Here is a 13384-nt window from a genome sequence, read left to right as displayed (position 1 = left end):
ACTTAAAATGATGGTAAATAAATAAATATAATAACTTCGATTATTGTTAGCAGTTTAGAATCGTTATGCAGCTAGCTACTCCAAGGGCGACTAAGCAGAAGCAGCAGTACCGGTGTGATCATCTCGCATAGCAGGTTCTTGCACATGGGCCTCATCCTCTCCACCAGCTGGTACCGGTCCGCGGCCGCCAGCAGATCGCCGGCGAACCGCGTCCAGCTCGTGCGTGTAGACGAAGTGGAGCAAGGCCTTGAAGACCACAGCCCTGATCCCCTCGATCCACAAGACACCTCTTGTTGCTCGTGGCATTCCACTCCGCATGATCTGCTGCTTGTGCTTCTTTCAACAAGGCTGGCGCCCGCGCGGAGAGCACGAGGGAATGCGCGTGGAACGACGCGCCGCTGTCCTCCCCCTTGAGGAGGAAGGTGACGTCGGACCCTAGCTCCGTGGCGGCCTCCATCAGTTATCAGCCTCTCAAGGTGCCAGGAGATGTTGGGCGGCGGCACGGCGATCTCCCGGGCGGCGGTGGTGGCGGTGCACGTCCTAGTTGCGATGCGGATTCCGAACTCGAACACGAACTCGAACCTTGACTTGACATCATCCACGGTGGCCAACTCGACCATGCTGCCATTCTCCAAGATGTCATCCATAAACTCGTGGCAGAAATCGAACATGGTGGCGGTGCCACCGTCGGCGGTATGGTTTCCGATGCTGAAGGTCCCGGCCACCTCCATGGTGACATCGGGGTCGATGCCCGTCACCAGCTGCAGGAGGGCGGCTACGCGGTCGCTTCGGGCATCTTCGTAGCCCGATGGGTAGTAGAGGATGCGCCAGTCGTGGCCGCCGACCTCGAAGGCGCCGGAGCAGATGAAGTCGCCTGCTATGCTGTGCGTCCTCCGCACGCCGCTGTATCCAAAGATTGTGAACTCATGCGCGCCTCTGCACACATCCTCTTTCTCCGTTTTCTGTCTCGCCAAGCCCCTTCTCTCTCGCCCCCATGACCCGCTCGCCGGATCCTAGCGGGCGCCGCGCCGGTCTGCTCGCGGGAGCGCCGGATCCCGAGCGTGCGCCTAATCCCGCTCGCTGGAGCACCGGATAAATTATGTGCAGCTTTCTAAGAAATAAATGGCCTCCTGTCTGCGACTGCACGAATAGATTAATTTATTTATTTATTTAGAGTTGTTTTCTTTATAGACTCGGTACCAATTTCTAGGAAAGATCTCAATTCCTCTTATCCATCAGTGAAATAGTATTAGTTTCGAGTAATAAAATTATTAAAGAGGGAAAAGCCACAAGCTGCATCCATCCAACACGGACACCACCTTCTAGTTCCCATATTTTAGAAAATGAAAAATGTTTCCCGCCTCAGTGACAGCACGGCACAGCAGATTCTCACACAGGGGATCATCCTCTCCATCAGCTGGTACCACCAGTCCGCGGCCGCCAACAGGTCCCCCACCATCTTGATACGCTAGGGGCCACCTGGCATACCATGGAGCTCCGTCACTAACACTACTCCACGTCTATCATCGCTGGCTCTAAACCTAACATCACCGTCGGTTTAGTCTGCAGTTGGATCTAGATCGGTATTTGACATCCAAATTGCGCGTCTTACTCTTTTAACATACAATTCGCGAGCCTTTTGAAATATAACCCTCCGCATGCGAATTGTTTCGATTCGAAGAATTTCCTCTCCTTTTCTTGATTTCGCGATTTTCTTTTTTCGTTTTCGGTTTCCAGAGCACCTGGTCTTCCCCTTTTGCCCGTTTGCTCCTCTCCTCTGTCCGTCTCTCTTCTTCTCTCGTTGCAAGAGGAGGCGGAACCGGAGCTCCGCCACCAGCCCAGCGAGGTCGTCGGGCGCCGGAACCGGCTGAACGGACTCCAGCGAGGTCGTCAGGCACCAGCGGAAGGGCAGCACTAGCTACAAATGTACTGTACTACTATGTAAACATTGCAAGCGTAATTACTCCTTTTTAGATTTAGACACTACTCACTCGATCTATTCTACCTAAACACATCAATCACTTTCTACTCCTTTCTTTTGGGTCAGCACGTCAGCACGTGTGGTATTAATTATTCTCCATTATTGTCAACATCCGGGTCCCAGTCAGTAAACAATCCTCCGTCCAGGCCATCTCCTCTTATGATCTTTTAGCACAATCACATTCATATATATATATATATATATATAAAATTTTGGTTTACACCTTTAAACTATAGCAAAAGTTTATTTTTCAATCTTAAACTGAGAGACCATTCAACTATTGAAACCAGATAAATTTGGCTATTAGGGTGATTTCGAAGGTGGTTTTATATTTTTTAAAAATAAAAAAAATTCTAATTAGATCTAAAAAATCAAACTAATTTATTTTAAATCAGAAAAATATGAAACCAGTACCAAATTTTTTCTAAAAATGTAACATATCTATTATTACTCTATTTGAATCTTATTTATTCAAAAAATAATAGGCATAACTATAAGCAACTAAATACTATGAACGTAAAAAAATTGGATCCGAATAACTGACAGGTATAGTGCCAATAGATAGGTTATATTTTTAGAAAAAATTTGATACTCATTTTATATTTTTTGAATTCGAAATGAATTACTTATGAATTTTTTAATTTAAATTTGAATATTTTTAATTTTTACAAAATGGAAAACCACATTCGAAACCACCCTACGAGCCAAAGTTGTCCGGTTTCGACAATTGGATGGCCTTTCTTCCGGTTTTGTAGTTTAAGCATGAAAATTGGAATTTTGTGATAGTTCAAGAATGTAAACCGGACTTTTTCGTATATATATAATGATGGCAATGGTGGCAAATCCCTGATCGGATCGGAGGTACACTGGTACTACGGTGTAATTGAAAAAGAGAAATGTTGGTGGCCCTGTTCTATGCTCTGCTGCTGATGGTGCTGCTGTTGGTGACCTTCAAGTCGACGCTCATCCTAGTCTTCTTCTTCTTCGCCGCGCTGCTCTTCTCCATGGCTTTCCATCCCTCACCGCCGCCGCCACGGTTTCAGGCCTACTACCACGACGACTGCTACGCCTTCGTCTAGTAGCTAGTCTTCACGTCATTCATCCATCCGGCCGTGTACTGCAGATTAATTATATTATTGTCCTGCTCCTCTTAATAATTGGAGTAATTAGCTACCTATCCAATTTCATTTCACTCGTACGTGTGCTTGGTTAGGGAACAAATTATCAGTTACTATTAGAAAAGACAGACAGACGGAAGAGGGTGTGATGTCGCTGTCTCCTTTCCTCCTTGCTGATTGCTTCCTGCTTTCCTTCTTCCTTAGCCTTTTCTGTTTCCAGCACTCCACCCACCCCACCACCACGGAGGTGATGTCGCCTGTTGCTGGTCCATCATATTCATTCATGGAGGTGCTGCTGACGCTGCTCTTCAACGCCCTGCTGCTGGTGTTCGTGGTCAAGCTCTTGTTCGCCTTGTTCCACATGAAGCTCGCCGTCATCCTCCTCTACATCGCCGTCCTCCTCTTCGCCATGGCCCTCACCGGCAGATTCCCCGGTTGATATGTATGATCCATCTCTCTCTCTCCCTCTCTGCCCCTCCCTCTCTCTCTTTCTATGTATATATGACAGCTTTCTGAGCTGAATAATATTCATCGCTCCCGGTGGCACCTCCGCCAGAGCTCCGGCAAATCATCCTGGCCGTAAAAATCAAAATTTTGCATCCCGGACCGTAAAAACTATCTCCAATGTTACTGCATAGCTGGTTTTAATGTCTGCTGGTGTCCACCATAATTTACTCGATTGTGTAAATGATTTTTACGCAAGATGGACGTTCTGGCCGGAGCTCCGACACGATCAACGTTCGATGTTATGGCCGGAGCTCCGACGAGTGCCGTTGGCCATAAAAACACCTCAAATTGGCGCCGCGACCGTAAAAATACTAGTGAAATCCGAGAAGTAAATTTTAAGTTTGATAATGGGATAGATGATAGGAAAAGTATGTGAGATAAAATACCAAGAAGGTAACTACTGCTATTTAGCCGAAAAGGTTATATTAGTACAACAGAGAAATAATTACGACTATCTACATTGAAAAATTATTGTTTAATACGTGCCACGGAGTAATTATTTATTTGCAGTGCAATTACAATGAAAGGTAGAAACCTTTCCTACGAGTGATGTTACAACCAGCAAAAATTCTTAGAAAATGACAGCTTAAGTATAATGATAGACAAAACAAGATTGTTATCGTCTTCAATCTTCACAAACACATGGATCTGGAGTCATCAGATGTATCTGCTCATCGTGCAATGTGTTGTAGCTGAAAGGATCCATAAGTATTGTACAAAATGAGCATCACCATGGACATCTACTACCTGCTGTTATCTATCCATCAAGTAGAAATGCAGTCTCAGTTCCTGTAGATGCATCAGAACTAAAACTTTTGCAAGATAGTAGCATAGATTCGTTCAGTTCTACATGCAAATAACTCGATAAGTTCCACAGAGGTGAAAACCAAATCGATGTGACTATTGCATTGACATCCTACCTCATGATTTTAATCCCAGCGAGCCATCGTGCATGCCAAATTTGTGAAAGATCATGGCACAATTCAACATCTTGTCTAGCTGCAACTCAGGAAGTACCGTGCTGTGACAGTAGATTCAAGCTCTGCTGGTTGGTATCCACAAAAATCAGTCAATCTGATAAGATTGGTATGAAACTACATATCAGTTATATCATCACGAAGTAGAAAAAAACGCAATTGCAGCAATAGTAATTCAGTCTATACAATCATAACATCTCGGGAATCAAAGTACTTTTGTAACGGTGAATATTATCATCTGGAGATTACTTCTAGAATACTTAAAAACAATTATCAAGAAATGAGAAATCACTACTAGAAAAATGGTTTAGAAATACTTCTTGTGCTATTTAAAATTACTCCTAGACACGGTACTCCCTGGCCACGCTAAGTGTTGAATTACTTCTCAGAGCATCGTAAATTACTGTTGGATAAATTATGGTGATGGAGCAGATTCAATTTGATTAAAAGTTACTTGTGGACATGCTAAGATGTGAATTACTTCGCCAAACATAAAAAATTACTCTTGGTCACAGTGTATCATTGCTAAGGTGTGAATTACTTCTCCAAACATAAAAAATTACTCTTGGTCACAGTGTATTACTGCTAAGATGTGAATTACTTCTCCAAACATAAAAAATTACTCTTGGTCACAGTGAATACTACTATGAAATTTCAAATTACTTTTGGATAAAATCACCCCTAGTAGGCTGTGCGGCGCGCGCGGATTGCTGTGCAGGCATCCCGCCGGTGAATCAGGAAACCGTGGCCTGTGTCTCCATGGAATGTGGCTTTGGGTTGGAGCGGAGGATGGGGGAGGTGGCACCCGAACTCACCTGGGTTGCCGCCGTTTTGGAGCGCCATCGGCGATTGGATCCCCTGCGCGCCGCTGGGAGCCGTAGGAACCAGATGGACGGGCGCCGCGGAGACCGATTGGATGCCTTGCGCGCCGCTGGGAGCTGCGACGGTGGAGTACAGGGCGCCGCGACGGGTGGCGTGACTGGAACCGCGAAGGGAAGAGGGGGTGGGGGTGGACGCGCGCGATGTGGCAGGGATGGGGGCTGTAGCGGGGAAGGGATCGGTTTTGGTGGAGTAATTTCGGCCGAGCGTTTGGGAATGGCGCTATTCCCGAGCGGTTTGAGTAGTTTCCGTGTTTTTCCGGAAAACACTCCCGCTCAGTCATACGTGGACCGTATATCTTTTTACTCTTTTCGATTGCGGGTAGTAAATAGAGGGTGCGGTCATTCATAAATTCGGCTCGCCGGAGCTAGGAGCTGCGCCGCCGGTGCGTTGGATATTATTCATGCTCCTACGGGACATATCTGATCTAACCGGAAAAATGTACAAGGGCCCTGTTCGGTTCCAGCCCTCTAAATTTTAGACCCATCACATCAAAGAGAATCTTGCTATTTAAAAGTATTAAATAAAATCTGTTTATAAAACTTTTTACACAGCTGGGTGCTAATTCGCGAGACAAATTTAATGAGCCTAATTAATCTATAATTTGCAACAGTGATGCTACAGTAATCATCCGCTAATCATGGACTAATATACCTCATTAGATTCGTCTCGCGAATTAGCACTGGGGTTCTGCAATTAGTTTTATAATTAGACTTTATTTAATACTTATAAATGATAAGATTCTCTTTGATGTGACCCCTCTAAACTTTAGACCCCCGGATCCGAACACACCCAAGGTATACGTGATCCTACTGGACCATCACTGTGATAGTATATAGTTTAAGAATTTGACCATATATAATCATGATATATTCAAAAAATAGGGATACTTTTAAAATTTTTCGTACATTGAAGTATTTTAGAATTAGTATATGAACATATCAAAGTGATAAATGAGTACGTGGATATACGCATGGTGGTATAGTAGCTACGAGCGAGTGTAGATAAAACTTGTCCTATATACATATATATATATATATAGTTTTATCTACACGTCCGCATACTCATTTATCACTTTGAGTATGTTCATATACTAATTCTAAGATACTTCAAAAGTATATATAAAAAATTTCAAAACCACTCTTATTTTTAAATATATTGTAAATTTACCTTAATACTAATACTACTGGTATATAAAAACTAGTATGTCCAGATACTGTATGTATGGTCACATATCCAACATATAGACCATCATAAATGTTCTAATATGATTATATACTTCACGTACATGGGTCAGATACATCCTACGTCACGAGATACATATGTGGGAGTAGCTACAAGGACGTGTAGAATGGATTTTCCATATATATATATATATATGTGTGTGTGTGTCAACGTGCTATTCTACGTCCTAGGTGTAGCTCTAGGTGTAGCTGCACCCAACTAATTACTGAATAAATTTTCAGTAATATCCACTGTGCGCAATTACTGACACCCTTTTACTTAACGTCATTCAGTAATAGGGTTGCTCGGTTCAGTAATTTCAGATGCGTCCGTCAATAATTTAACTGGTGGGTTAGAATAAATGCACCTAGGATGTAGAATAGTATCGCTGAATTTAACAGATATCGTTTCTTCAGATCGATCAATTCCCCCTTAGCTTCTCCCTAGCTACATCACCTACATCTTGACGATCAGATTCAGAGGAGAGAGGACAACCCAATCCACACAGGTCACTGCTTATCCCTAGTACATATGCATGCTGTTGATCCAAATGAATTTGGGGTTAGTTGTCGTTTTCTCAAGATGAATTTGTGGTCTGTCGACTCACCAGATGTATATACTCCGAATGAATGGTGTGATTCCAGTTATCCGCATTTAATTTCTTTTTTTTAAGGGAAGCAGCAAATGGCAGGAGCTCAGCCTTTCGATTAATTTAGAGTGAACAAATCCCATTTATTTCTTCACTTTGAAGAATCAGGGCTAGCTCTTGTGTCACTGACTTATTTTTGAGCATATATTCGTTTTTTTAGGTAATGCCATCATATTGATGATCAACAATGAAATCAGGTGCCACACAATAGCTATCATGAGAAACCACCGAATTCGACCAACAGATCTGTATCCTCTAGGTATAAAATAAAATAAATAAAATTTACATCAAGCTAAGGTTCCTGGCTGAAGTCATCGCTACAGTCCAAGTCTCGATCTGTATCCATCCATTCCCCTCCTGCACTGCGCTTTGCTGCCCAACGGGAAAAGGCGCCCTCAATCATATCGCCCCTAAACTAAAGGCAGCCAGCCAGCCAGCCAGCCAATTCTTCTTCTCACAAGGAAGACTTTCGAAAACAACAAGGAAGATGAATGTAATCTTGTCTTGTGTTCAACTCATCATCATATCCAATCTTAGACCAGCAAATCCTAGCCACAGGGCCCTGCGTCGCCCATCCGCACGGGCGACTCGGGCGGCGGTTTCCCCACCGCCGCCGCCGTCATCCACCCCTCCCTTGCCCTCGCTGCCGCCGGAGGAAGCTGCCGGAAGCCCGCGCAGCTCCGTAGGACGGCGGCAGTGAGGCTCTCGTCCAGGAGGATCGTGGGTGTCGCTGTGCGGGGAGCGAGCTTGGCGGCCGAGACGATGCAACGGCTGGGTGCGGCGGAAGTAGAGCGAGAAGGCGCCCAGCGGTCGGGGCAATGCGGGGGTGCTGCGGCTTGGTGGCAGGCCGGGCGCTGGATCTGGAGGGGTGTTGCGCATCAGGGGCGGGCGCTCCGGATCCAGCCCTCAGCGAGGCCGGCGCTCCGAATCCGGCCCTCCCACGGCTGCTGCGGCTGCTGCCCATGCCGATCCGGCCGAGATCCATCCACCGGCGGGTGGCAGTGGTGGCTAGGCGCCAGGGGCCGGGGCAGGCGCCCTCAAGGCAGGGGGCGGAGCCCATGGTGGTGGGGCGCGCCTCGTGGCTGCTGGCAGTAGGTCAACAGCGATGGCGGTGGGTGCCAGTGCCAGTGCCGTTGGCGGTGGTCGGTGACGGCCTCGACATGCAGCGGAGTCACGTGAGCGGTGGAGTCAGGTCTGGTCCCATGTGCTGCCTGGTCGGAGGGGGTGGCGGCCGACGCAGCTGTGCGGCTGCCGCGTGCAACCGGCGCGTCATTTGCCATCTGATGAGGCTTCCGTGGGGCGGCGGGACAGCGGCGTTGAAGGTGATGGACAGTGGGGTCTTGGGCGAAAGCCTTGATGATGGTGACGCAGCTGGGTGCCGCTTTCCCTGCTGGGGGCATCGTGTTTTCCCCTAGAGCTGACATCCAAGGGTGAAAACCTGGTCCATTATGGACATGCGATGGCGGCGTCATTGGTTTCACTCCCTTCTTGAAGGCGTTGCATTTGGATTTCATTGTGGCTTTGAAGTCTCCTAGGCGGATGCTTTCGCTTCTCGGTGCCTGGCCGATGCGTGGAGGCAAGTTTTGCAAAATGAAGTCGGAGCTGCTGCGTCGGGGATGCGGCTCGGCAACGATGACACGTGGCAACCCTCCCCCCTCTGCCGTAGTCTGCCGTAGTCTGGGTCTCTGCTGGGGGTCTACATCCGCTGCGGGCGAAGCATGGGTTCATGACCGGAAGTCGGAGCTGCTCTTCGCGGTTCGAGCTTGGCAACGATAACCGGTTGTGGCCGCTTGCTTTGGAACCGTCGGTGCGTGGTCCGTGGGTGGCCTGCCATGGGAAGTCAGGGTTGCTGATGGCTTTGCTTCTATGCTCAGCAACGATGACCTATGGCAGTGTGTTATATTTATTCTCAACCACATCGCGTGGGTTGGTTAGCCCCTCGGGGGTCTGCATCTCGCTGGGCTAACCTTTCTTTCTTGTACATATTTTCCATCGTCTTAATTGAGCGGCGGAGCTCGTACCTTTTGTTTCAAAAAAATCATCTCCAATCTTAAGATTATTGACTTGCTAGCACTCCAAGGCACCGTTTATAAGCTTATCAATCAACTGCATGCATGCTGACCATTGATCATCAATTCATCAATTCGTTGCGGTCTAGATTTGTGTGGATCGGATATATAGCTCTTTTCCGGAATGATAGGAAATAGTACACCTGTTGATAATTTGATAGCCTTTGAATTGAACTGGCCCATAATAAAGTAGAAATAGACTAGTTTCACACTATCACTTATGTACTCTACTTATTCCTCCGTCTCGATCATTCTGTCTTGTGTTTACTCTGAATTTTCATCTGTAGGGTGAGTTGGGGAAAATTAAATCATCATGCATCATCCCAACAACGAACCAGATTCAGGGGTCAAAAGTCTGCTGCGATCTTGTGGGCAAAACTCAATTCAGACGGTATTTTGCTTGATGCACTAGCTAGCTGATGTGGCGGTAACTAATAGTGCCTTTTCTATTGCTTCTATTTTTTTTGTATGTTTATTATAGTTGTATACACATCCTGACGGTCCAGTTGCTTGACTGCTCATCAAACGTTAAGCCTGAATTTTAAACTAAATATTTCCTTCCTCGTGAAGATTCGTGTTGCTCTTCCTTTTTGTTCTCCATGATCTGTAGAGTACTCCACTATTTGTTTATTGTACTAGGTAGGGGAGCAGTACCGTGTAGATGCTACCTCGGAGGAAGATGAAGATTGATTTTAGAATCAACTAACCCCAGATGATCAGTTTGGGTTGACCAAGCTAGAGGCCAGGGAGGTGCAGGCAGGGCTGGAATGGATGCAGAGAGAAATAGCAAGTCCTCTGCAACAGTTTAGTTCTTCTTCCTCTTCAGCAGCAGCAGCAGCAGTATACCCAATTCACATGTTTGTTTGGCCAATGGAACGAAGCATGGCTAAATTATTGCTTTTTTGCCCACAAACAAACAAATGTGCTTGAGTTTACATTACATGTATGTGTTGCGTTGCGGCCAATAGACAATAGTATTAAGAGTTAGAGATTTAATTTGTCTGTGCAAAAATGAAAGAGAAGACTGTCTGTTACTAGCCAGTAGGATGTAAATTAAATAACTAGTTACCAAAAAATCCCCAAAAGAGGAGGAGGAGGAGGAGGAAGCAGCAGCAGCAGCTGCTGACCTATACTAGTACTAATTAAGCATGCTACGGTAACACAAAATCAAGTTTGATTGGTGTCACTGTCATCTGGGCCCTGAGAGCTGCTGCGCCGACACGCACGACGGCGGCGACCAGCTGCTGCTCACGCCGGCGGTCGTGTCCGAGCCCTTGGCCATCCACCCGGCGGGCCGCAGGTCCACGAGGCCGCGGCCGTACATCCTGAGGTACCGGAGCAGCTCCGCCCGGGGCTCGCCCGCGTCCATGCTGCCGTCGAGCATGGCGGACACGACGGCCATGGCTGGCCGCAGCGCCGCGTCCTCGTGGAGGCAGCAGAGCGCCACCCGCACCACCCGCGCCACCTGCGCAACGTCGGCGCGCCCCTCCAGCCTCGGGTCCACCAGCTCCCCGTACCGCCCCTGCTCGTGCAGCTCCAGCGCCAGCGCCGGGAAGTACTCCGACGAGGACGCGCTGCCCGCGCTGGACCCGCCGCTGGTGTGCTCCTCCTCCTGCTTCTTGGAGTTCTTCCTCCCGCGCACGATCTCCAGCAGCACCATGCCGAAGCTGTACACGTCCGCCTTGTCGGTGATGGGCGCGTTCATAAGCCACTCCGGCGCCAGGTACCCGCGCGTGCCGCGCATCGTCGTGAACAGCCCCGACTGCTCCGGGCTCATCAGCTTCGCCAGCCCGAAGTCGGCGATCTTCACGCCGCCGCGGTCGTCCAGGAGGATGTTCTCCGGCTTCACGTCGCAGTGGAGGATCTTGCGGTCGCAGCCGGCGTGGAGGTAGGCGAGCCCGCGCGCCGCGCCGATGCACACGCGCAGCCGGGCCGGCCACTCCGGCGCGGCGGCGCCGGCGCGGAAGAGGGTCTGGTCGAGGGAGCCCCGGTTCATGTACTCGTACACCAGCAGCTGCCTCGCGCCCTCGGCGCAGAACCCGCGGAGCTTCACCAGGTTCACGTGGTGGACGTTGCCGATCACGGCGATCTCCGTCAGGAACTCGCGCCGGCCCTGCGTGCCCAGGCCGTTCATCCGCTTCACCGCCACGGTGCTCCGGTCGGGGAGCTCGCCCCGGAACACGGACCCGAACCCGCCGCAGCCGATCTGCCACTTGAAGCCGTCCGTCGCGGCGTCGAGCTCGCCGTACGTGAACCGGGTCGGCAGGCCGGGGATGAGGACGTCCTCGTCGAGGTCGTCCCCGCTGCCCGACGGCGCGGAGGACGGCGCCCGCGACGATGACAGCATCGCCGGCAGCTTGAACCAGCTGCCGCTGGTCTTCTTGAGGTGCTGCGGCCGGCGCTTCCTGAGCCACTGCGCGCCCATCGCGTAGAGCAGGAAGGAGATGAGCACGGCCGCCACGGTGGGGAGCACGATGCCGAACACGATGGTTATCAGGCTCAAGGACGACGAGGAGCCTTTGCCGTGCTGCGACGGGAGCGTCTTGATGAAGCCGACGGCGGCGTCGGCGCTGGCGCGGAAGACGGAGCCGATCTGGTTGTGGAGGAGGAAGCAGGACCTGGAGGAGTTCCTGTAGAAGAAGCCGAGGCAGGAGCAGTTGCCGGAACAGAGGTCGCGGCACGCCGGGAGCGCGTCGCCGGAGGTATCGGGCAGAGCGAACTTGGTCGGCAGGTAGCCGATCCCGGCTCCGAGGCTGACGTAGCTGTAGCGCGCGGCCTTTTTGGCGCCGGCGTCGCAGCTGTCGGCGGGGATGGCCGGCAGCGCGGTGCCGTCGGCCGGCGCGCAGCCGCCGGTGGAGTAGGTGCTGAAGGCGTCAGGGCACATGCAGGTGGAGCCATTGCCGCCCGGCGTGCAGAGGCTGAGGGAGGGGCACGGCAGCGGGAGGTCGCAGTCATTGGCCGGCGCGGCCCAGACGGTGGGGACGGTCGCGCCGGCGGTGAGGGTGAGCGCGCGCAGGCGGCCGGAAGGGTCGACCTTGAGGACGCGCGAGTCGCCCTTGGAGGCGGGCGGTGAGGGGAAGAGAAGCCTGTAGACGGTGTCCCTGCCGTTGTCGGCGAGGAGGTAGATGCCGGAGGCGTTGACGGCCATCGAGGCGACGGCGTGGCTGGAGTCCTGGACGGCAGCGGGGTCGGAGGAGAGAGCCCAGTAGGTGAGGAAGGCCTCCGCCGACGACGACGGCGAGGAGGAGGTGGCCCACTGGAGGAGCGCGTCGTTGGGGGTGAGGACGAGGCGGTAGGCGCCGGGGGAGAGGTCGTTGCCGGACGCCGAGGACCTGAGCGGCAGTCCGAGGCGGAGCGGCTGGGCGTGGAGCAGCGTGTCGGTGGGGCGGTCGAAGGAGGACCAGAGCGTGGCGTTGTGGGCGTCGATGAGCGTGAGCTCGCCGGTGTCGAGCAGGCGCAGCGCGGCGACGGGGTCGCGGAGGCGCGGCGTGGACCATGCGGGGTCGGGCTGGGCGGCTGAGGGGTCGAAGAGCGTGAGGCCGGTGGCGGAGAGGGAGAGGACGACGGACTCGAGGATGGTGGAGCCAGCGGCGGTGGCGGTCCAGACTGGGGTCCGGGAGGTGGTGTGGAGGACGGAGAAGAAGAAGCGGGACTGGGAGTCGGAGGCCTCTGTGGCGCCGGCGTTGTAGACGGCGGCGGAGAAGTTGGCGCCGGGGGAGAGGAGGAAGACGCCGTTGGTGTCGATGAAGTGGAAGTAGGTGAGGTTGAAGGGAGGGTAGAGGTACTGGACGGGCACGAGGCGCGCCGGCGCGGCCGCGGCGAGCGAGAGGAGGAGGATCAGGCGGGAGAGGTGGAGGAGGGGAGGCGGCGCCATGGGAGGGGCGCGCGTGCTCGTGCGCGTGCGCGCATAGGAGGGTGGGTCGGAGACGGAGGGTGGTTGCGATGCTCAAGCTCACTTGGGGTGGGGGTGGATTGATTGA

The 13384-nt window shown here is 51.2% G+C and overlaps 2 protein-coding genes and 1 long non-coding RNA gene across 5 annotated transcripts; all 3 read right to left on the bottom strand.

Moving 5' to 3' along the window:
* Window positions 1-71: 71 nt before the first annotated feature.
* Window positions 72-1459, bottom strand: LOC112885662. The gene is made up of 2 exons (XM_025951229.1): window positions 1362-1459; window positions 72-903 (listed from the first exon to the last, which is right to left on the bottom strand). The coding sequence occupies exons 1-2, from the start codon at window positions 1457-1459 to the stop codon at window positions 72-74; spliced, it is 930 nt and encodes a 309-aa protein (XP_025807014.1).
* A 2553-nt stretch (window positions 1460-4012) lies between these two features.
* LOC112884861 lies at window positions 4013-5738 on the bottom strand. Of its 3 annotated transcripts, none has more exons than XR_003227196.1 (3): window positions 5399-5738; window positions 4527-4680; window positions 4013-4452 (listed from the first exon to the last, which is right to left on the bottom strand). It is a non-coding gene; the product is annotated as an uncharacterized LOC112884861 (long non-coding RNA). The 3 variants fall into 3 exon arrangements; XR_003227197.1 differs by having other exon boundaries at window positions 4013-4395; XR_003227195.1 differs by having other exon boundaries at window positions 4013-4363; window positions 5399-5733.
* A 4553-nt stretch (window positions 5739-10291) lies between these two features.
* On the bottom strand, window positions 10292-13384 carry LOC112884860 (G-type lectin S-receptor-like serine/threonine-protein kinase At5g35370). Its single transcript, XM_025950474.1, has one exon. It carries the CDS (start codon window positions 13276-13278, stop codon window positions 10594-10596), a length of 2685 nt encoding a protein of 894 aa, XP_025806259.1. The 5' UTR covers window positions 13279-13384; the 3' UTR covers window positions 10292-10593.

Source organism: Panicum hallii, chromosome 3 (assembly GCF_002211085.1).
Source record: "Panicum hallii strain FIL2 chromosome 3, PHallii_v3.1, whole genome shotgun sequence".
Lineage (NCBI taxonomy): Eukaryota > Viridiplantae > Streptophyta > Magnoliopsida > Poales > Poaceae > Panicum > Panicum hallii.
Note: the sequence above shows the minus strand (reverse complement) of the source record. Positions and strands in the feature narration are given on the sequence as shown.

What these genes read in the sequence shown, in the direction of transcription:
- LOC112884860 (XM_025950474.1), bottom strand. Translation starts at nt 13,278, where the DNA reads ATGGCGCCGCCTCCCCTCCTCCACCTCTCCCGCCTGATCCTCCTCCTC.
- LOC112885662 (XM_025951229.1), bottom strand. Translation starts at nt 1,459, where the DNA reads ATGGTGGGGGACCTGTTGGCGGCCGCGGACTGGTGGTACCAGCTGATG. An exon ending in TGTGCCGTGCTGTCACTGAG is followed by an intron (nt 904 to 1,361) that starts GCGGGAAACATT and finishes CTTTGGATACAG; the next exon opens with CGGCGTGCGGAGGACGCACA.